The sequence below is a fragment of the Dermacentor albipictus genome, chromosome 2 (genome assembly GCF_038994185.2).
Source record: "Dermacentor albipictus isolate Rhodes 1998 colony chromosome 2, USDA_Dalb.pri_finalv2, whole genome shotgun sequence".
NCBI lineage: Eukaryota > Metazoa > Arthropoda > Arachnida > Ixodida > Ixodidae > Dermacentor > Dermacentor albipictus.
In genome coordinates this window covers 16,930,031-16,953,619 of record NC_091822.1, presented here as the reverse complement: position 1 = coordinate 16,953,619, position 23,589 = coordinate 16,930,031, and the positions used below count along the sequence as shown (strand labels likewise).

The 23,589-nt window shown below is 47.0% G+C and overlaps 2 protein-coding genes across 2 annotated transcripts in view; both read right to left on the bottom strand.

Moving 5' to 3' along the window:
• The window catches only part of LOC139055666 (neprilysin-1-like), a 448,216-nt gene that overhangs the window by 197,650 nt on the left and 226,977 nt on the right, over window positions 1-23,589 (bottom strand). Inside the window, exon 12 of the mRNA XM_070533195.1 lies at window positions 21,920-22,023. Coding sequence (XP_070389296.1) covers window positions 21,920-22,023 — 104 coding nt within the window. The remainder of the gene's footprint in view (window positions 1-21,919; window positions 22,024-23,589) is intronic.
• LOC139055341 (uncharacterized) lies at window positions 1,467-3,459 on the bottom strand. The gene is made up of 2 exons (XM_070532775.1): window positions 3,413-3,459; window positions 1,467-3,266 (listed from the first exon to the last, which is right to left on the bottom strand). The coding sequence occupies exon 2, from the start codon at window positions 2,976-2,978 to the stop codon at window positions 1,686-1,688; it is 1,293 nt and encodes a 430-aa protein (XP_070388876.1). The 5' UTR covers window positions 2,979-3,266; window positions 3,413-3,459; the 3' UTR covers window positions 1,467-1,685.

Below are 23,589 nucleotides of genomic sequence, written 5' to 3'. Positions count from 1 at the left end.
GCGATACGTTGTTTTTCGACAACGACATGGCCTTCGTAAAAAATTCGGTCAATTGGTTTGGTTTTTGCGCTTAGAAAAGCCCAAAATTTTTGGGGTGCCGTTTGAATAAAATTGGCAATGTATGGTAAAAATACCAGCGCTTAGCTTGCTGTACTTCTTGGTTGAGTTTATTTTGGATTTCGTGAATTGAAACACGTGAGGCACATCGTCGTCTCAAGTGCTTAACTTTTCTTTTAAGGTGCAAGATCTTTCTCGTTATCCAGGGACTAGTCTAGTAAGTTTGTTTACTTTTATTAGGAATAAAGTTGCTAATGCAGTGAGTGATTATTTCTTTAAATTTATCCCAAAGCACAGTAGCATTGTTACTGTGAAAGTTGTCAAGGCATTGTTCAAGATAATCCAAGAGACTTTCGTCTCTGGCATGAGAAAAATTTTTAACAGTTGTTGCCATAATTTTTCTGGTGTTAACCACTTCTAAAGAACGAGAAAAATATGCCAGACTATGATGAGAAATTCCAGGCTCAACCAAAACAAAAAAGTTTTCTAAGGAGCGACTTACAAAAACGAGGTCAAGTATGGTCGTTGACGTACCATAGGTGCGCGCTGGCTGTCACACAATCTGTTGTAGATTGTGAGACAGAATGATGTCATGCAAGTAACCCAAATGTGAATTTATCCCGGTGCAGAGAAACCCGTTCTCCCAATCGATATCTGGTAGGTTAAAGTCGCCTATACGTAGTGTTTCATCGCTTGCGAATGAAACCATGTGTTCAAAAAGATCACGAAAGAATTCTGGGGGCGAGTCAGGTGCTCAATAAACTGCAAATAGCCAGAATGATTTATCCCAGCAAGTAAGCTTTATTGTAAAAGATTCTAAGTTATCGGCCTGACATAACAGATTAGCGGATATAGTTTCTTATACCAAAACCACCACCCCGCTCCCTCTAGTACACCTGTCACGGCGATATGCTCGGTAAAATGGAGGAAACACAACAGCATATTCAATATTGTCATGCAACCATGTTTGTGCTATCACAACCACATGGGGATTGTAACCCATGATAGTTGCCTCAAGGCTTTCTGATTTATTAACGACACTGCGGGCGTTGATCTTTAAAATTTTCACTTTTTTTAGCACCAGGGGAAGTGTCAGCGGAGGCAAGTCAGTCATTTTTCGATGCGTTTACATGGCCGTCAATTTTGATCCTCAAGTTCTTACTGTCATCCCATGCGAAAAGCTCATTGTTAACACGCATCTTATCATTAATTAAGCGAACTTTCTTGCCTTGTTCCCTTTCAGTTTTAGCACTATCCCACAAGAGTTTACGTTTCCTTAGTGTGCTGCGCGAGTATTCGTTTTGAATCGATATTTGACTACCCTTTAATTTGTACACACTTTTTAAGAGAAGCTCTTTTTCGGTAAAATCCTGGAAGTAAATGATGACTGGTCTCTTGTTGCCAAGACGATGAATTCGGCCGACAGATTTGCAAGGAATAGCAAGCTTTGCAGAAAACACCTCGCTAAGAACTTTATTTTTAAGAATAGGGTCAGTTTCGCTTGCATCCTCCGGAATGCCAAAAACTACCAGATTGGATCTCCTGCTCCTATCCTCCAGATCCGTCAACTTTGCCTGCAGTTATCTCACTGTACGCTCAAGGTCATCTACACGCGAGGCTCGTTTTTCTCATTCAATGAATCTGGCTCCCCAATCAGCTGTAACGTTTTCCACCTTATTCTGTTGTTCCCTGAGCGCAGTAACGTCTGCTGCCAACTTGTTCTGACCACACAGCAACTCTTTCAGCATGGATTCGTTAGAGGCCCCACTATCGTCAGTGGGGCAGGGATTTAACTCAATGTCGCCGCACATCAGCAGCAAACACACGCAGTACACATCATGGAAAATAGAAGCGCATCGTAGGGGGCACGGCAAGACCAAAAGACCGCGACAACCACTTCTCATCGTACTATAGCAGTTACTAACCTGCACGAAGTAGCAGAACGGTTTAAGCCACATGCTTGTCGATGGTCCGCCGTGCCCACTGAAAGTGTACGTCTGGAGCTGTTCCTTTATAAGCCGATGCGTCGACGTCACGTGAAGAATAGGTGGCGCCTCAAGTGATGCGTCCCAAAACAGCGAAGGATTGGCATAATGAAAGCAGTGACGTGGCATCGGTGTTCTAGCTGTGGTCCAAGTGCACGTGGCGAAGTTTGGTAGATAGAGATGGTCGATCACATTTCTTGAAGACTGGTCAGGCTGCGGCAGTTGTAGTATCGTTGATCCGGCCAGGCCATGAGCAAGCACCTGCACGAAGTAGCAGAACGGTTTAAGCCACATGCTTGTCGATGGTCCGCCGTGCCCACTGAAAGTGTACGGCTGGAGCTGTTCCTCTATAAACCGATGCGTCGGCGTCACGTGAAGGATAGGTGGCACCTCAAGTGATGCGTCCCAAAACAGCGAAGGATTGGCATAATGAAAGCAGTGACGTGGCATCGGTGTTCTAGTTGTGGTCCAAGTGCACGTGGCGAAGTTTGGTAGATAGGGATGGTCGATCACATTTCTTGAAGACTGGTCAGGCTGCGGCAGTTGTAGTATCGTTAATCCGGCCAGGCCATGAGCAAGCACCTGCACGAAGTAGCAGAACGGTTTAAGCCACATGCTTGTCGATGGTCCGCCGTGCCCACTGAAAGTGTACGGCTGGAGCTGTTCCTCTATAAACCGATGCGTCGGCGTCACGTGAAGGATAGGTGGCACCTCAAGTGATGCGTCCCAAAACAGCGAAGGATTGGCATAATGAAAGCAGTGACGTGGCATCGGTGTTCTAGTTGTGGTCCAAGTGCACGTGGCGAAGTTTGGTAGATAGGGATGGTCGATTGCATTTCTTGAACACTGGTCAGGCTGCGGCAGTTGTAGTATCGTTGATCCGGCCAGGCCATGAGCAAGCACCTGCATGAAGTAGCAGAACGAATTAAGCCACATGCTTGTCGATGGTCCGCCGTGCCCACTAAAAGTGAACGTCTGGAGCTGTTCCTTTATAAGCCGATGCGTCGACGTCACGTGAAGAATAGGTGGCACCTCAAGTGATGCGTCCCGAAACAGCGAAAGATTGGCATAATGAAAGCAGTGACGTGGCCTCGGTGTTCTAGTTGTGGTCCAAGTGCCCGTGGCGAAGTTTGGTAGATAGGGATGGTCGATCGCATTTCTTGAAGACTGGTCAGGCTGCGGCAGTTGTAGTATCGTTGATCCGGCCAGGCCATGAGCAAGCACCTGCACGAAGTAGCAGAACGGTTTAAGCCACATGCTTGTCGATGGTCCGCCGTGCCCACTGAAAGTGTACGGCTGGAGCTGTTCCTTTATAAACCGATGCGTCGACGTCACGTGAAGGATAGGTGGAGACCTCAAGTAATGCGTACCAAAACAACGAAGGCTTGGCATAATGAAAGCAGTGACGTGGCATCGGTGTTCAAGTTGTGGTTCAAGTGCACGTGGCGAAGTTTTGTAGATAGGGATGGTCGATTGCATTTCTTGAACACTGGTCAGGCTGCGGCAGTTGTAGTATCGTTGATCCGGCCAGGCCATGAGCAAGCACCTGCATGAAGTAGCAGAACGAATTAAGCCACATGCTTGTCGATGGTCCGCCGTGCCCACTAAAAGTGTACGGCTGGAGCGGTTCCTTTATAAGCCGATGCGTCGACGTCACGTGAAGAATAGGTGGCACCTCAAGTGATGCGTCCCAAAACAGCGAAGGATTGGCATAATGAAAGCAGTGACGTGGCCTCGGTGTTCTAGTTGTGGTCCAAGTGCACGTGGCGAAGTTTGGTAGATAGGGATGGTCGATTGCATTTCTTGAAGACTGGTCAGGCTGCGGCAGTTGTAGTATCGTTGATCCGGCCAGGCCATGAGCAAGCACCTGCACGAAGTAGCAGAACGAATTAAGCCACATGCTTGTCGATTGTCCGCCGTGCCCACTGAAAGTGTACGGCTGGAGCTGTTCCTTTACAAACCGATGCGTCGACGTCACGTGAAGGATAGGTGGCACCTCAAGTGATGCGTACCAAAACAGCGAAGGATTGGCATAATGAAAGCAGTGACGTGGCATCGGTGTTCTAGTTGTGGTCCAAGTGCACGTGGCGAAGTTTGGTAGATAGAAATGGTCGATTGCATTTCTTGAAGACTGGTCAGGCTGCGGCAGTTGTAGTATTGTTGATCCGGCCAGGCCATGAGCAAGCACCTGCACGAAGTAGCAGAATGAATTAAGCCACATGCTTGTCGATGGTCCGCCGTGCCCACTGATTCTGCTTTTACGCGTGTTACGACACTGCTCGTTCCACCACGGAACACGGCGCTTGATAGATGATTCCTTTGTTTCCGTGTTACATTTGGTCGCGGCATCTATCGGAAAAAAGGTGAAGTGTTCAACCGCAGCTTCCAGGCTTAGAGCAGAAATGTCAGCCCACGATAGGAGAGTAATTTTTTGGAACTGTTCCCAGTCGGCTGAACCAGTTTTCCAACGAAGAAACTGTGGGGGACATTCATTCATCTTCGATGTAGACAGAACTATCGGGAAATGGTCGCTCCCGTATGGATTTCTAATAACATTCCATGTAAGATCAGGTAAAAGGGTGGGAGATGCAATACTGAGGTCTATAGAGGAATATGTTTTATGTGCAGTATTATAATATGTAGGTGCCTTACTATTCAAAAGACATGCACCAGAAGAAAAGAGAAACAGCGCCGTTGTCTGTGTCCCTTCACTCGTCCCGTCGTTTAGCGCTGTTTTTATTGCTCGTAATCATGAACCAACCAACCCAAATGCGTGCTCTTTTGCAGAAACTGTTCAATTTGTCGACCTCGCAAATCGCAATGAGAGTCACCCATAGGTTGCTGTGTGCATTTAAATCTAGAACCAAATAGGGTTGGGGTAATTGATCTATTAATGTATGGAATTGATGTTTATGGAGCTCATAATGCGGGGGTATGTATAGAGAGCAGATGGTAATAAGTTTGTTTAGAAGTACGACTCGAACGGCCACTGCCTCCAGGGGCGTTTGTAGTTGTAGATGTTGACACGCTATATCTTTGTAGAGTATAATGGCTACACCGCCAGATGACGCGATGGCATCATCACGATCTTTACGAAAAATGACATAATAACGACGAAAGTAAGTGTGTTTGGACTTAAGATGGGTTTCTTGTACACACAGCACTTTTGGAGTGAGTTCGCACCGAAGTCCTTGAACATCATCAAGGTTTCTGAGAAGCCCTCTAACGTTCCACTGCACAATTTGCGTGTCCATGATGAAGTTAATTTGGTGCTGTGCGTACGAAAATAAATGTGCCTTAGTCTACAGAGCCATTTGCGGCCCTGTAATTTTGGTTTCTACAGCGATCCGAAAAATTTCGCCGCTCCTTAGGTGGTTGCTGCACCACCTTGCTTGGGGTAGTCTCCATAGAGAGCTGGACACCCGCTCTAACGAGCGATGTGTACGTCGTGTTAGCTTCGCCTCGGGAGACGGAGGCTGTAGCCTCACCAGCCCGGAAGCTGATGAATACTCCTTAGCCTTTGCGCTGCGATGGCTGCTGCCAGCGCTAGAAGAGGCCTCTGGTGTGGCGGATTTTGAGGAGGGCAGGGCAGCCTCAGCTGCTCCTAGCCTGGGGACGGGTGGCGATCGCCTCAGTATGCTGCGCGTGCCTTGGGCGACCACCGGGGTCCGTCGTGGTGCTGCCCCCTGTTGCACCACATCGGCAAACGAAGTTTTCATTGCAAATGAAGGTGAAAGTCGTTGTCGTGCTTCCTGGAAACTGATATTCTCTTTAACTTTGATAGTAATGACCTCCTTTTCTTTCTTCCTGGCTGCGCAAGATCTGGAATATGCAGGGTGGCTGCCATCGCAGTTCGCGCAATGGGCCTCAGCAGTACATTCGTCAGCAGAGTAATCTTTTGTAGCGCATTTCGCACAAGTTAGTCGTCCTCGGCAGCTTTGAGAGGCATGGCTAAACCTCTGACACTTGTAGCAGTGTCGAGGATTTGTAATGTAAGGGCTTACACGCAGTTTGAGGTAGCCCGTCTCTATTGAATCCGGGAGTGTGCTAGAACCAAAAGTAAGTATCAGGTGTTTAGTTGGTAGTTTTTTGTTGTCGCGCCTGATTTTTATACGTGGTACATGTATAAAGTTTTCTTCTTTCCATCCATTCAGGAGTTCTTCATCAGTCAGATCCGCGAGGTCGTCGTCTGAGACCACACCCTTGTCGTTGTTCAGTCTTCGGCGTGGACTAACAGATATGGTTTTATCGCCAAATGCTACCAGGTTTATTAGTTTCTCGTACTGCGGTTTGTCTTTCGCTTCAATCAGAAGGTCCCCACTTGCCATCTGGGTGGCTTTGTAGCCACTTCCAATGACCTCCGTGAGGCATTTCGACACCAAGAAGGGTGAAATGTTTGTGGCTTTTTTCAGTTTTCACAGTGAACCACATGATACTTGGGGAATGTGTCTCGTTTCTTCCGAAAGAATTCAAATGTTGCATCGGTTCACTCCCTTTTCAGAGGGCGATCAGATAATAAGGGCTTCGAGGGTCCTATGAAATGTATTGTTTCTTCGGTGTCAATGCGAGTCACCCACCACCGCATGGCCGCGACTCTGTGAAGCAGACCCAGGCTGAACCACGTGACGTTAGGGTGGAAATTCGTGCAGGCGGGTTTTCGACATCTATGTAATAGGCGCGAGAATGACGACAAGCATGCCACTTCTAACAAACAACGTGCTATCAGCGCACAGTCGCCTTGAAATAGTGCAGTTTGGGCGATGGAAGTGCTACATTCACGCAGCTCTGGCCTGCTCAAAGGCTCAATCACATCGGTGGTCACGCGACCATTTGAGAATAGCGACTGAAAAGCGACTGATGCTCCCACCGGCAAACCCGGGCGAGCACGACGTGCAAGTCTCAATCGCGGAGATTTTCGCTCTCAACGAGAACTCTAGGGACCTACGAAGTCCGCGCTCACTTGGTTGGTTCTCCCATGTTTCGCGTTCAGGCAACAACCATGGATTTGGTTCGAGCGAAGGGGTAGACGTCGTCACTGTGCTGGTGTACTGCGCCGTGCGTGGCGTCAGCTGTGGCAATGCTGAAACTCCCGAAGAAAAAGCGACGCTAGTGCGTGCGCCCGTGCCGCCGTTCGCGATAAGTGGCCGGCCAAGCAAGCCGCCTCCTGCCCAGATAGCCACAAACATCCGATAGATGTGCTAGATTGATCCAAACATCCATCAAAAATGGGGTGTCCTATGGACATCCTTTAAGTCCACATAAATCTAAGGGACGTACAATGACATCAAAGGTTTGGATGTCCATTGAACATCCATTTAGTTCATTCATCAGGTGTACAGCGGACAAAATGTTGGATGTCCATAGAACGTCTCTGAAAACAGTACTTCAGACGTACATTGCACCTCCATAAAGTTTGTAGTTTAAGCGTGCATTGCAGGCCCTCCAAAACTATTGCATTGTATACGCCCTTCTATGATTTTGACGTGGACTATGCTACGTGGTTGGTGCGTTTAACCGGTGCGACTATAAGAGTTCACATGTAATGGATGTCCACGTGACGTCCCATTCTTTTGCTGGACACCGATCGATTGGTTCTACTTCATAAAATCAATGCTTGCGCATGAAATGTACATTTTTTCAGTAGAACAAAATACACAAACAGCGGGCGACGCGAAAGAAGAATATACATGCGCCCAAAATATTCCTGTTGCAGATTTTCAGTTTTTGTAGACTTCTTTGTTTCCTGCTTTGGAAAAGTAATCGAAAAAGGAGGTACAGTACATTGAGCAATTTTTTAAACGGCAACAATCCCCACGTGCGCAAGTTATTGCGTAGCCTCCCATACTTGACACTCAGTCTCGGAGGGCATGTGTGTCAAACGCAAGGAGCCGGAAGCCCGCCATAAATGTCGCACTAAATGAAAAATAATGTTTAAAGACGTTAGAAAAGTGAAATGATTTAAAGGGAGTTTACGTATCATTATTGTCTAATTATCAGTTATTCTCACAGTCGCGTGCCTGTCATAGGTCACGATAAAAAAAGCCATCATTGCAACCAAGCGTGTGCGGGCATGTGCCAGCTTCTTGTGTTGCGGTAGAGTGTCGGTGCTGGCACTGAGCCATGCTCTGGAGCACCCTGAAGGGCTGAAGAAGATAGCAAGATAGCGTCACCCTCTCCGTGCTCATAACTAACCACTCTTATGTTGCGTGCTCATGCTTTGACTCTTCATTTCTTATTCTCGCCATGTCTGCAGTGGTGTCCGGTCGTCAGTAGGCAGATGTTTTTCAAGGTATGTCGGCAGTTTCTTTTTGCTTTCTTCTCTTTTATGTCGGTAATGAGTGCTTAGCGTGGGCCGAAGAGCTGATGCACAACAGTTTCGGCAGTACCCTTCAAGGAATCTCGGTGGTGTTTCTTGTCGGAATGGTAATAAACTGAGCCCATTGGTGCACGGCTAAGACGAGTTTGCAATAGCTTAACTGCAACCCGAAACAAACGGCGATAGACAAGCGATGTTCTTCTCTGCCTCGCTTTTTCCCGGGTTTCAGTTCAGCTCCTGATATTTGTCTTGGTATTTCTTGTACTGTGCTTCTTGCGGTCTGCAGGTTTTGTACACAACAGCACAATGGTTTCAGTGATCACATGTTTTCAGTAGTCGTGCTCGATGTTGCGAGGTAGTCACCGTAACATGCATTGCTTTTATTATGTCTGCTGGTGAGGGTCTTTTCTAATAAATGCTGTCTGTAGAGCTAAGTGATCTTTTGCATGCCTGTTGCACCTCTGTACGCTTACATAGTTGCTGTACCGTGCTTTTATAGGCACAAGTTATGAACTTTCACGTGTTCTTCAAGAGTCAGTCTTTTTGCACATTATATAAAGCTTCACTGTGTCCTACTGTATGCTAGGACAAATTTCATTCAGTAGTACTATTTAACCAGATGCCTCAGATCTGCTTCCATGATAAAGGAGATGCTATAGCTGTAGATTTTTACGCTGGGATTTGAACCTAATCCCTAAATTTAGAGAAGCTGAAAACCGGTTACTTTAAGCGTTTTAAGCTACTTTGTATGTCTTGCCCCCCTCCCCCTAGTGTAGGAATGCGCGATAACTGGAAGCCCATGCTTCATTTGGTCAAGATAAAGCCTGATGCGAACACGCCCAAGGAAAGGCAATGAGTGTCTTGGACACTTTCACCCATGTCGTTATAGTGACCAAGTCAAGCATGGGCTTCACGTAAGGGTGGATATCTGATCGCAGGGTAAGTAATAAGCGATGTGTTTGCTTAGTTGTAAGGATTCTGTCCTTTTTCATGTTTAGTATGCTCAAGCCAGCAAGAGAGTGGTCTTCCGAGTACGATCCACCCTTCACCGCCGCATAGCATCGTACTGTGTGCCTTTAGCAGTGCTGACAAAGTTTCTTCCTCTTTTAAAACTGGTAGTGGTCCAACTTCTACCCACAGTAGTATACTCACAGTAACTTCTGCTCATTTTGAAGTGGCAATCTTAATATGAGCACTAACTGCAACATGTTTCCTTGGTAGTACTGCTGCGGGGGCCAATGCAATTAACCACTGTTGCTATGTTGAGGCCGGTGTATGAACACCAACCAGGCAACACTGCCACTGCCTCTCGATAAAAAAGCAAGGTGCGGCCAGTTCCAACGCACCGCGGACAATAGGTGGGCACGTCTCGGTCGAGTTTACACTTGCGACCGCTTTCCTTGCTAAGGGCGCCACTGCTCGGGGATTCATTATGCAAAATAGAAGTGAGGCGTGCAGACAGGACACAAGAGTAGAGAAGTGGACAACACGAACGCCAACTATCAGCTGAAGGGCACACTGAGGCGAAAAAAGAAAGAAGACACAAAACTCATCTGCGCATGCTCAGGAATGGTAACACCACGTGTCAATAGGGTACACGTGCCGGTCTACGTGAGAGATAACTGTTAAGGCACTTAATCTCTTCCTTATGTAAAGTAATCGAAGGCTGACTCACGCACGCACTTCCACCATTATAGATATGCCATACCTCTACCATAAGACGCGTATCTTCATTCTTGTGCCTGTACAGTATGGCGCATTCATCTAACTCTGGCGTGCAGTTATAATCTCGGCAATGTAGCGAAAGATTAGTAGGCGATCCAGCGGTTAACGACCTTTTATGTTCCATTAGCCTCTGATTGATACACCACCCCATTTGCCCTACGTAGAACTGGCCACAGCTAAGGGGAATTTTATAAACCACACCCATACGACAGTCAGTAAAACTGTTGTTCTTAGTGTGCTTCACTGGACAAAGATCTGTTCGTTTTTTGCCTTTTACCCGCTCCTTTTTATTCTGTACGGCAGCGCATATCTTACCTAGCTTAGTAGGAGCAGTGAAAGCAACATTAACATCATATCTACTAGCAACTTTTTTAAGCTTGTGCGACACCGAATGAATATACGGAATAAACACTACTATGTTTTTGCTATTACTGCTTTCTGTAAACACGTCCATCCCTCTGGAAACCGACTTCTTTAGGCGCTCAGCCACAGTGGCCACCGTTACACATAGGATAACCTGCTTCTAATAGGCGCCGCACCTGCGCATTGAAACTGGCGCTCATTTTGTGCAAGCAGGATGGATATGGTGAGGGAAGACTTAAGGCACGACATGGCAATTCCGTTTTTCACTAATTTAGAATGCTTGGATTGAAAGTTTAGCAACGGCTTCGAAGATATTGGGGAGTACTGCCAACAAACATGATTTTGTTCGAAGATCAAGGAAATGTCAAAAAACTGAATTACGCGTCGTTGAGGACATTCCTTGGTAAACTTTAATCCTCCCCCACAAAGAAAGTAACTGATTAATCCTCCCCCACGAGATTGTAACTGCACGCCAGAGGTAGATGAATGCGCGATATTGTACAGGCACAAGAATGAAGATACGCGTCTTATGGTGGTGGCATGGCATATCTATAATGGTGGAAGTGCGTGTGTGAGTCAGCCTTCGATTACTTTACATAAGGAAGAGATTAAGTGCCTTAACAGTTATCTCTCACGTAGACCGGCACGTGTACCCGATTGACACGTGGTGTTACCATTCCTGAGCATGCGCAGATGAGTTTTGTGTCTTCTTTCTTTTTTCGCCTCAGTGCGCCCTTCAGTTGATAGTTGGGGTTCGTGTTGTCTACTTCTCCACTCTTGTGTCCTGTCTGCACACCTCACTTCTACTTTGCATAATGAATCCTTACCAACTAGCTCAGCTTTCTGTCGTTCTATGCTCGGGGATACATTCGCGACTTCGAGCCGGGGCTAAGCGGGCGTTGGTTCTCGCGTCAGAACGTGTTAGCCTCGTGCACCACGCATTCACCTCGTCCTTTTTCGCGTGCGTGTATGTGAGCAGGTTGGTTCGAATCAGAACGTGTTTGCCTCGTGCGATATGCATTCATCTTTGCTTTTTTGCGAGCCCGTGTGTGAGCAAGTTTGCCTGGGCTTGCTGTGCTTTGTTAAGGCTCTTCGGTGCGCATGTGTGTCCGGTAACCAGCCTCGTTCATATGGCGCGATGCCGCGCAACTGTTGTGCGCCACTCTGCAACACGAATACCAAAAAGGACCCGACTGGGAAATATCACGCCTTCCCCAGTGGCTTGGAGCGTCGAGAAGCGTGGCTGTAAAATATCTCTAGCCAAGGAGTGTCGAGAAAAGGAAGCAAGTGGGAACTGAGCGACAGGTCTCCGGTATTTTCCCTGCACTTTACAGGAAATGACTATAAAAAGAACACGAATCTTAGGCTCCTGCTTCCGACTGCAGTACCGACCGTGTTTTGCAAGTATCCACCGTACCTTTCCACAAAAATCCCCACATATCCGCAGTACCACAGAAATTCTAAGGCTATGGTCTGATGTAGAGGTAGATCTTCAACTAGCACCAGTAGGTTTTTCTGGCTGGGTACATTTTACGAGCTTGTGAAGAAAAGGTATCACCAGTGTTTATTTGTGTAGTGGACACAAATCTTGTTTTAAATTGAGCTTAATGTTTGTGACCTTAATGTTTTGACCTTTTAATTGACCTTAATGTGAGCGCTTTTGGAAGTTCCGAAGTCTGTGCATAACCTTGCGCTGCATAACTTTATTTACACTGTTACGACTCTTTGAGCAGAACCCTTCCTTACCGCAATCAAGTTGTTGCATTATGAAACATTTGGCACTGGTTTTCAGGTGACATGCGAATTCCGCAAGACCCTGCTGGACGCTCCAGAACCAACCGGGCCACTCTACGGGCTGATAGAAAATATGTACAGTGGAGGCTTGACAATCCCTAAAATAGAAGTTAAGCTTTGCCAGCTGACTTGCGTCTTTGTTCAGCGGGTCATGAAGACAGATTCGAAAAAGCAGCAATCTGTGCCACCTGTTGATGTCAGCCTTACTTCCACATTTCACACAGTGTCAGCAGTTAATGTATGGGAAAAAGGACCATGCTCACACTGAGGAGCTTTGCAAAATACTCTTGAGGAAATTGCTGCGGCCCTTCTTACCCAACTGGGCTCGGAATGTTAATTCAACAGTGCATCGACTTTTAGGTTGTCGCATGAACCTCTCTCAAGGAAGGTTCTCCATTTGTGAATACCAGTGATATATTCTTCCTTGCTTGTGACAATGCAATAAAGGTATCAAGCTGCTGGCTTAAGCATTTTTTGCACTTTTCTTGGCTGCAGCTGCACTTGTAACCTTTCGACAAATTCACCCGTATTTAATTGTTTTTTTCAATTATTCACTTAAATGCGGACATCCAGGCGTGTAGCCAGAATTTGTTTTTCTTTTTTTAGTGGAGAGGGCCTGAGCGGATTTTGAAGCCAAGCAGGAGGGGGAGGGGGCAGGCGCTGTTGGGCGAGTCACGGCCGCTCGATGCAAAATCACATTGCGTTTGCATCGAGCGGCCGTGGGCGAGTCATAAATGTCAGGAGCACTGTCAAGAGAGAGGAAATAATAAACTTCGTTCGAAAGGGCGCACTCCTTAGATAAGCGCCAGCATCACTCAGTGGGCTTCATCTTGATGAGAAACAATCTAGTGACGATTATTTGCAATGATAAGCGTTTCTATTTCATCTATGTTAGTTTGCATTACTTGGTAAACTCGGTACAAGTTCTCCCTATGTAAAGTCTTGGCGCAATATAGTGCGCAATATTTACGCCTTGATTGGAGTGGAGATCGCGCTTGCCGGCGCAGCTGTGAAGGCGCTCTCTATCAGCAGCCGTCCCCGAGCAATGGTGCCGCAGCGGGCGCTCGAAGAACTAGACCTGAGACGCCGTTCAGGCGCGACGCAGTGGGCCGCACCCTGTGCTTTTGCATTGAGCGGCCGTGATACTATGGAGATGAAGAGCTCATCTGCAGCATCGGCTGAATCAATACTTTGGCCTCTTGTGGCACCTCATTGCATTATAAGTAGTGCGACATATTTTCAAAAATGTGACCATTGTAGTGTCCTGTTACTTGGTGTCAGGCTGAGTGTACGGAAAGCATTGAGACGGTTTAAAAGGAAAGGGTTGATTTGATACTGCTACAAGAGGCACAGCACTCGCAGCAGCATGGTATGGCCCGGCGCCACTGCACTTGGTTGACTAGTGCATGCCAATAGTGCTGTGGTACCAGGTAACCACTAACTACAATTACGTTGACATTCTCATGAAGAAATTGCGGTCACTGACCAAGTCAAGGTGAAAATAACATAGAGACGTTTCGGGACTTGTACGGGCTCCTCGATCCCACTAAAAGCGGGCAAGAGCCGTAAGTCGTTTTTGACTGACTGACAACTACTGAAAACAATATTAACAGGACTGATGGAAATCTTCCTGCCAACTACACTCGTTCCCTACGTCACATTTTGGCATAAAAACGACTTCCAGCTCTTGCCCGCTTTTAGTGGGATCGAGGAGTCCGTACAAGTCCCGAAACGTCTCTGTGTTATTTTCACCTTGACTTGGTCAGTGACCGCAATTTATTCATCATCATGTTACCTGACCAGACGAACTTTCGTCGAACTCTTGACTACATTGACATTCCTTATGATCCATGAATCTACACACGAATTGACTAGCATCACTTGCATGGAAATATGATATAGTCATTCTTCTCGAATAACTTATAGAGCATACCATGGTTATGCTTGGACCGCATGCTTACTTATTCGAGGAAAATGAGGTAAAAATTAAGATACTTTCTCGTTATACCAGTCTTCATTTCTAAGAGCGAACAGTATGGTAAAACATTTTTTTATGCAGCAGCTGTGTTCCAAACATTTCTTCTTTATGGAGAAGCTAATTTGGCCCCCTTTTGATGCAGGGGGTTGCCTGCTTCTTGTGCATAATTTATCATTGTGCTAACATACTGATGGTTTTCAGATTGTTTTTCCTATAGGACATATTGCTGTCTTGGGCCTTCAGCGGTTGCTGTCTTTTATGTTTCACTACGTTGTTTCTATTTCTTTCTTCTTTTACTGAATACAAGGCTAGTGAAATAGTGATTTGATGTTTCCATATGTTATTTCTTCTTTTGTTTTTGTTCATGAGAATTGAGTCTCACATGTGCCCTCTGCGTTTTATTTTACTGGAGAGAATGCAGCTATCAGCTAAAATGCAGCTAACAGCTAAAAGTAACACTGCGCTGTTGCTCACCTTAGAAATATCTCTTTCTTTATGCGAGGAATGTTCCTTTTCAAGCATTGCTTTTACTGTTTTATTTTATTTATCCTTTAGTATGTTTATGCTTAGCTGTTATGAAGAAGTGATAGTTTTGTATTGGTTCGTGTGTTAAGTGCTCATTGTACCTTTCAGAAACGAAGAAATGGCATTATGTTGTATTTTTAGTGTTCACTTTATTTTCATGAGACAGCTGCAGTCTGCCATTGTATTTCACTGCAATACTGTGTACATCATTACGTACTTCTCAAACGGTTGGTACCCATAAGAGGCTTCACAATAAAAAGGCTGGTGATGACAACTGAGTCTCTCTTCGCTTAGTAATAGGGGCACTTTGATTTGTTTTCCCAAACAGTTCAGGACTGTCCGAGAATCTGCGCCGGCCATTCGTCACTGGCCGTAATAGGGTCTCAAGCAGTCTGGGGCAGTCTGGGACAACCAATCGAAGAGGCCCAGCGCATGCATGCATGACGAATAAAAGGAACAGCCCAAAATAGTACAATGGATGTCCTATGGACGCAAGTGTGGTTAATATGGATATCCATTAGAAGTAGTAAATATCTGTCGGATGCTGTGGATATCTATTAGCTGTAATAAATGCATCTAGAGGATGTTGTAGACGTCTATTAGATGTTAAATGTACATCCAGCGCGGACATCCCCACAACGTATTACTTACATGTTCCGGATGCAATTGCGATGATCTATAGTACATCCATGCAACGTTCTCTGGATAAATCTGGATATCTAATGGACGGACTGAATTTCCAACGCGTAGCGTATTATGCACATCTAATGGATGTATCTGGCTATCTGGGTGCTCGAACTCTGCGCGCGTGAGAAGGAGTATTATCGAGAGTAAGTCTTAATTTCTAGTTCGCGTTGCGTGGAAATCGGTGCATAATTTGTGTGCTCTACTTTGCTGCTGTTTAGTTTCCTGCGAATGCTACCGCGTACATTGGACACGTTGTTGGAACTACTGCGCCCCAGTCTCACGATGCAAGACACCACTTACATTGTTGTAGTATGCCATGATGGCGTGGACTTTGTATTTGGTGCGACGCAGCAGGACTCTGGACGAAAACACATGCTAGCATAACTTTCGGCGCACCGCTGATTGGTGTGGCAGTTTGGTGACCACGGTCACGCAACGGAAAATCCAGCAGCGAGCGACTGGCCCAGAATAGTCGCTTTCCGAGAAAAGCGACCATATGAGACCATTTGTGACCAACTTGGTCGCGCGACCGCTGTCAGTCGCCGACGCGAATGAGTCTTAACCGATTCTTTTGTTGTGAGAGCAATTATGTGGACACTGCAGACGCACTTTTGCCGTCGCGTTGTGTTCCGCGTAAAGTCCGAGGGTGACAACACCATAGCCGCGTGTCGCATGCTATATGTGCGGATGAAAGCACGCGAATCCGGCGCACGCCTGGATCTGGCACGCGCAAAACGTAAAGCATAAACGCGCCGTCTTCTGTCGCGCGAGAGGCCGTGGGGTATGGGATGGAGGGGGGCGGCGCTGTGCTCCGGCAGCATGTGCGTATTTCGCGGCAGGCCGCAAGACCTGACGACGGCGGCTAAATTTCGCGCGCGATAAGGAGGAAAGCGGGCAGGCAGCGCGAGAGAGATGGGGGGCGGCTTCGACTCCGCCAAGTGCGTACTTTGCAGCGTCGCGCCGTATCTTGAAAGGTATCTGGAGACGGCTCATACCTTTGTGCGCTATGCGTTCTCGCTTGCTCTTGCGTCGAAGTGACAGACAGCACTTTGCTCGCTGCTGCTGCCGTACTTATAACAGCAATTTGACAGCAAGTGTCCAGGCTCATCGAGTTGTGAAGTGTTCATGTTTGCTTGTGCGCGACGGCATCATGCTTGTTAATTCGATAAGTAAGCGAATATTTCCAAATTTACATGGCCGATAAAAATATTATCCTTAGTTCGTAAAGCTGTCTACTAATTTGCTATCGCAATCGATGCTTCGCCTTTCGCTCGACTCATCACCTTTATAATAATAATAATAATAATAATAATAATAATAATAATAATAATAATAATAATAATAATAATAATAATAATAATAATAATAATTTCTTTATTTCCATCAGTGATGTCTCAATTATCAACCTCACCCTCTTAAATTGCGATTTCTAACCGCAACCGAGCGCTCCAATATTTGACATGCGCCTACAATCTTGACAGTGAATTGCGAGCAGACCTCTGCCATCGCTTACCTTGTTTTCGTACTGCCGCTGCCCAGCGGCCTCTCACACAGACAATGCTCTGTTTGACGTACGTGCTTCCTTCGGCACAACAAGGTTATTTCAACACCACAACAACCTGAAGGCAAATGTACTTGGTCTGGTGTTTTAGGACCCAGACTGATGCTTTGCGAAGACAAGGGCTGGTCATCCTGCAAAGCCTGAAAGATCACCTTTGCATCTGCTCGGCGTACGATCTTTTTTTTTTCGAATTGTGTCAAACACGGTGCAAATAGGGAATTACGCTCAAGTTTTCTTTTTCTCGAAACTGTCCTACCATCGGTTGGCGAGTTCGTAATTTCCGCAGCTACTATTCTGCTACAGGAACGCGAACAAGTTATGGGCATCCGGCGGGCTTTAAACACTCAGATCTCCTGTGCTCGGTGAAGACGCGACTTCTTAGAAACGTTCACCAGGTCGATAATGCAACCATGCTGGCGAAGCAGCGCACTGAGACGGACACAGGGAAGACACACAAGAAAAGACGACACTAGCTGCACTCGCAACTATCTCGAGTGCATTCGCTGCACTCGAGATAGTTGCGAGTGCAGCTAGTGTCGTCTTTTCTTGTTTGTTTTCACTGTGTCCGTGTCAGTGCGCTGGTTCACCAGCAAGATATGATTATTCACCAACTAGCCCAACTTTCCACATTACCGATAATGCTACGTTTGACGAGCTTTGAATGGAACGAGATGAGTGGAGAGCAGCGGTTTCTTACGTTTTTACCCGCAACAGGAATAGTCAGCAGTTTAAAAAAAGAAAACAATCTTGCACTCGTGAATGGATTGACGAAAATGTGGTGCATCACTTTTAAAAGAGTTAAAAAACAGCTAAAAAGCTGTCAAAGTTATACTAACGACCAGCTATGCGTCAGTATACTTCCTTTCGTAAAGTAATAAAAATTCATCTACAAACCTAAAAATGTTATTACACCGCTACCCTCGAGAAGGCTAAAGAGGCTTTGTTTGCACGAGCTAAAATAAAAGCACTTCAACTTGAGGATATGCAAGAAACTACACGCACGACACCACTCTGCAGGCAAAGACTACTGCTTATTGAACGTATTATAAACATTAAAATATCCCGTTAGGATGCGTCAAACATGAGCAGCTAAATGCATGTTTCCATCGCGCCAGCGCTTATTCTCTGTGTGTCGTGATGCAGCGTGCTTCTTTCGGCGTGCTCATCACTGCTGTAACAGCTGCCGCATCTGCCTCCACAGAGTTGATGCGCCTTTAACACCTTGCAAAACGCATAAAATTCGGGGCCACTCGACGCGTTACTGTGACAACGTGTGCTTATCGCAAAGAAAGCAATGCTGCAATTACGCTTCGTTGCCTGTCCGCTAAGTGATTGGTGGATATCCGTTCGTGTGGCAGCATGCCACAATTGCAAATATGACTAACAAGAAAATTTACAAAATAACCGAATCGTCAAATAACGAAAGCGAAGAAGAGCAGCGTTTTTCGTACAGTTAGCTCCGCTGATCACTCTTCAAGTAGCCCTCAGTTTTCATTGGCGATCAAGTGCGAGTTACCCTCGTCGTACCGTTTGCTTGTCGCTCAAAGCAGTTCCTTCTTGACGCTTCTTCGGGAGGCTCCTTTAGCCATGCCGTCAGGCAGACCACTAAAAAAAGCGCGAGTTACGCTTCGGGATAAGACACCGTTTTCAGTGCACGTTTAAAAGCGTCTCGGCTGTGTCAGTAGAAGATACACACCCCTATTTCGATGTTGATTCGTCTACTTAAAGTAGTGAATGCTGTATAGATGAGCTTCTGCGCAAACGGGATTGAGAATACACGTACTGCGGCTGACTTCGATCGTAATCAGTGCCATGCGCAGCGAAGGGCTCGCTTTTATACCGTAAAATGCACTGAGTGTTTGCGTTCAATACGTTAGAAATTAAACGTTAGAGCACAATGTACGTAAAACCCACAAGAATTCTTTTTTTAAAGTAACCAAAATCGATGAATATCATGCGGCGGAAAGCTGAATAGTTTGCAGTGGTTAATATTATTAGTACAAGAATTATCGCCCGTATAGGTCTGTATTTTAGCGTTGTGGTAAAATCTCAGGTTGCTACTCTGGGTACGTCGGTTGGATTGCAGTTGTCAAAAGATACTGTTCCTTTCTATTTGTCAGTGCTAGCTTGCTAACGTGGCGAAAGCTTTTTCCGCCTGTTTGATCCGACAGGGGAAGACGACTGGAAGCAGTAGCGGCAGTACTGCTTCAGGCCTGCCACACGCATTAAACATCAATCCTTCGTGCGCTACATGTAAAAACAGTGAAGTAAACGGTATTATAGAAACAATGCAATAAAACTTTAGAAGAATGAACGCAATAAAAGCACTTATATAACGTGGGACCAGATGGTGCGTTTCCGACTCGGTTAAAATGATTTCGCCTCGTCAGACACACTGCGTAGTGAAGGAAAAAGAGTAAAAAATAACTTCGACCGGGAATCGAACCGTAGGTCGCAGCATTCCACGCAGAGACAACGCCACTGGTGAAGTTTGACAATTGAATGTATCAGTTGTGGTAATAACTATTGCCTGAAAACTGTTAAAAGTGTTTCCGCATTGTTCTTGCTGATTTCGACATTTCGAAGGCCGACTCTCGTGAGATTTACCTACATTCTACTTGTCATATAAAGCATTCAATGCCCAGAGCCGCTTCTCGATGCCTCGTTCGTTCAAACAGTGAGGCCTCCGCAACGCTTGAGTCGTCCATTGATTGCCGTAGAAGTGCATTACATCACGTCCTCCTCTCGATTGCGGAGGTTCTTAGCTCCTAAATGTGACGACAAGAAAGTATGCCTGTATTATAAGCAGCTCTGGAGGTGCTTTTTAACAACTTCACTCTGAAGAAAGTGCGACGCTTCGCGCAAAGCGGTAGCGGAAGAGTGTTTGCCCGACAGATCCACCGAAGGCGACAAATCAGATTGGTTGCGCGTGCGTTGGACGTCACTGTGGGGCAACCCTAGGCGAACCAGGGCGCGTTACTCGGGCACCTCACCCGGCATAGGCTTCGCATCCCTAAACTGGCTACGCGCGGAAAAATGCCGAGGAGGGAGTTTTGTTCCTCGATCGGGCGTCACGGCGGCGCCGAGCGAGGTGCGCCACTTGCTCCCGCTGCGGCCGCGCCGCGTGCCGAGCTTCATCGCGTTTCGTCGCGACCGCGGTCTACAAGCGGAGGCCTCAGCAGACGCCCCTGAAATTATAAAAAAAAAACGAGTGGTGAAAGATGTCCAGGTGGCCCAAAGGCAAGGGGGGGATTCGGGCCTAATATGTTCAAAAGAAAGGCCCGCAGCCCCCACGCCCGGGATAGCCCAAAGGAATTTCGCAGAATGACAATGCGGGTTTGTTGGCAGTGACATTGGGAAGCCTACCGTTGGCGCAACGGACGCGCACAGTTTGGACTGTTAAGAAGTTGACCGAAACGCTATTGTGGTGCTCACCCATTCTAAAACTGCGCTCGTTGAATGCAACTGCGACCACAGCTACTAATGCGGCCAAGTCGTTATGTCTTGCCCGCCACCGTAGTGAAAGGGTAAAAAAAAAAATCTGCGAGAAATATTTAGGCGCGCGTGCGAGAAAATAAAAGGAAACACCATGTATTCTGATTGCATCTTCTGCGACAGAGTACCACCAAATGAAACCTATGCAGCGTTCTTGAAGGGCGATAACATGTATAGGAACAGTATCACTGCACATCTGCCGTTACGCACGATCTAAAAGGACTTGAACCGAACTCTCATTACAGTACCCGTGTTTCAATAGGAGTCCTAGCCTCCCTACCAGGTGCGTAGATGTAAACACCTTTAATCAGCCTGTGCAACTCTCTGGAGGCTAGCAAGAATTTTTTGTAGTGGCTGTGTTAGCAGCAATAAATGGTTGGATATTTTCTTTTAGGAGTGCTGTGAGAAATGTTTGTTTACGCTCCCATTAAATGAAAAAAAAAAAGAAATAGTGTTAATTCATAAACACAAACAAACTGTATTATGCGGCAGCCAATCTCCTCCGATCGAGGTTTAGATCCTGGCCGCCTTGACCGCGTTCTGATGGTGGCGTAATACAAAAAACGCTCGCGTGCAGCGCATCGGGCGCGCGATATAAACGACGCCAGGTGGCGAAACCCCCCCGTAGTCTCTCCACTACGGCGTGCCTCAGATCGTGACTTCGGTACATGATGCCCCAGACATAACTAATACGTATTTGACATTTATATAATTTAGCTGCACTCCAATTTCGTGCTTTTCATTCGCAGCCCGTCGCGGCAGCTCGCGTGCCTTGCACTCCAGCACGCGCTGCCGTCACCGACACCTGCTGCTTCGCGGCGTTTATCCGTCTCTGATCACGCTCAAATGACGCCGCCGAAAGTTCGTGTCAGGTAAAATCTTCAAATATTCATCGAAAAGAAAATTTCCGAAATTCAATTTAAACCTCTGTAACCGAATAGTCGAACCCACGCCTTTTTGATACAGAGTTTAAGCTGTTTAAGCGTCTGAGCGTCTAAGCGTTTAAGCGTCTAAGCTGCTTGACAAGAAAAGACCAAGTGTGATTAATTTTCATGGCCAGAATACCTCTGTAGCTAGCAGAGCGATACGCGCTTTGTCTGAAACAGAGAGTAACTTCTGATCGACACAGCTCAGGTGCAGCCTCGATTACGAAAAATTCGCAACTGGCTACAAAGCTGGCTGAGCAACTATAGTACAACGAAGCCGAAGTTGACGTTTCGCACAAAAAATGTTCGTGTGGGCGCTTGTCTGTCGCTGGTCATTTTTCGGAGTTGGGCAAGGGTCAAGCTGTGACACATTCACTGGCCATGCGAGCAGAAAATTTGCCTTTGCAAAGCGCAATGCGCCCACGCTGCGGTTGGAGAATGGCCAGAGCAGGGCCCGTCTGCTTTTCTTAGCGTCGGCGAAGGACGACAACCTACACAAAGACGCACCCGTAGTCGGAGCCTTTGAGCGCAGCGTCCCACAGCGAGCGACTGACGTGTGAGCGGGCCACGTAGTAGCCCTCCAGGGCGTTGCCGTCCTCGACCAAAGGAACCTGCGTGTGTGTGCAAGCACAAAGGTGTCATGCTTTCCTGGGAGAAACCAATAACTTGCCCAATTTATATTCACAGAAAACTGAGGGCATCTTAGCAGTGATGGGCCAAGTTTGAAGTCTGTGACTTAATCACGGTCTAAATCAAGATTATTAAAGTACCTTGAAAGGCGCAATATGAAACGCCTACGAAGTGTCCACGCTGTCCTTGCAGAAGAAGCAAAGGTACGTGGCCGCCATTAACATTTATTGCGAGAGAACAGCTTTAGCATTATGTGGTGGTGGTGGTGGTAAGCATTTATTACTTGAGCCTTTTTACAACATTACTTGTGAGGGGGCTCAGGAGCGCGTATGGTGTCCGGGAGTTTGTGGCCCTCGGCGACCCTCAGAGCCCAGTCCACCAGCCGTATTTGATGGGCTGGGTTGGAGCTAGACACCGCGGTCTCCCATCCCTCGACGTCGGTGAGTTGCCACTCAGAGGGTGGCTGGAGCTCAGGGCATAAGAACATTATGTGATGGAAGTTGGCTCTAGTCGCGCCGCAGACCGTACATTCCTGTCGATGTATGAACCAGGGGGAGAAAAGCTGGAGAAAGAAAAGTTTGTGCCTGAAGCTGGCGCCATGTACTTTGCTGGAATTTTGTTAAGGATTTATCTGGGGGAGGATATCTCAACCGCATATCGCGGTAGTGGAGGGTGATCTCGTGATATTCGACCAATCGGTCTCTGGCGTTATCCAGGTCATCGGATGGCGTGGCTCGGTTGACGGCTACTCGAGCGATAGAATGGGCCATCTCAATGCCTGGATGGCCTCGTGCGCGGGCACCCAGATGAGCTTAATTGGTCTGAGGGGGGTCTGATGATTGAGAATTTTCAGTGCCGGTTCATGAACTCGGCCTTTCGAGTAGTAGCAGATTGCAGTTTTGGAATCACTAAGGATAACCTCGGCAACAGTGGTTGAGATGGCCAGCGCTATGGCAGCCTCCTCCGCCTCTATGGACGTACGCGCCTGTATTGTGGCAGCTGTGATGTAACCAAGTTGATGTGACACTGCAGTTACGGCATAAGCTGGTTTCTGTGGGTAGCTAGCGGCGTCGACACACACAGTGAGGTGGTCGTGTTGGTGTTGTTTGTAGAGGGCTTTTGCCCTGGTCTGCCTGCGTGCCTCGTGATGCACGGGGTGCATGTTTTTAGGCAGGGGCGAATAGTGATGCAGTTTTGTATGTCCGATGGTAAAGGAGATGTCTGATGGGCCTTGGAAGTCAGGATTAGTCCTAGTTTGTCCAGGATGTGCCGACCTGTGGTGGTGGAGTACAGCCTCTCAATTTGGGCTGTGCGATGGGATTCCGTGAGCTCATCAAATGTGTTATGTACCCCCATGCGAAGGAGCCCCCATGCGTTTGGAGTGTGCCTGGGGAGGTTAAGTGCTGTCTCATACGCTTGACGTATAAGGGCGTCCACTTTTTCCGTTTCCGTCCGGTTGAGATGTAGGTATGGGAGCGAGTATAGTACTCTGCTTATGACAAAGGCCTGCACTAACTTTCTCAAGTCATGCTCCCTCATCCCATTGT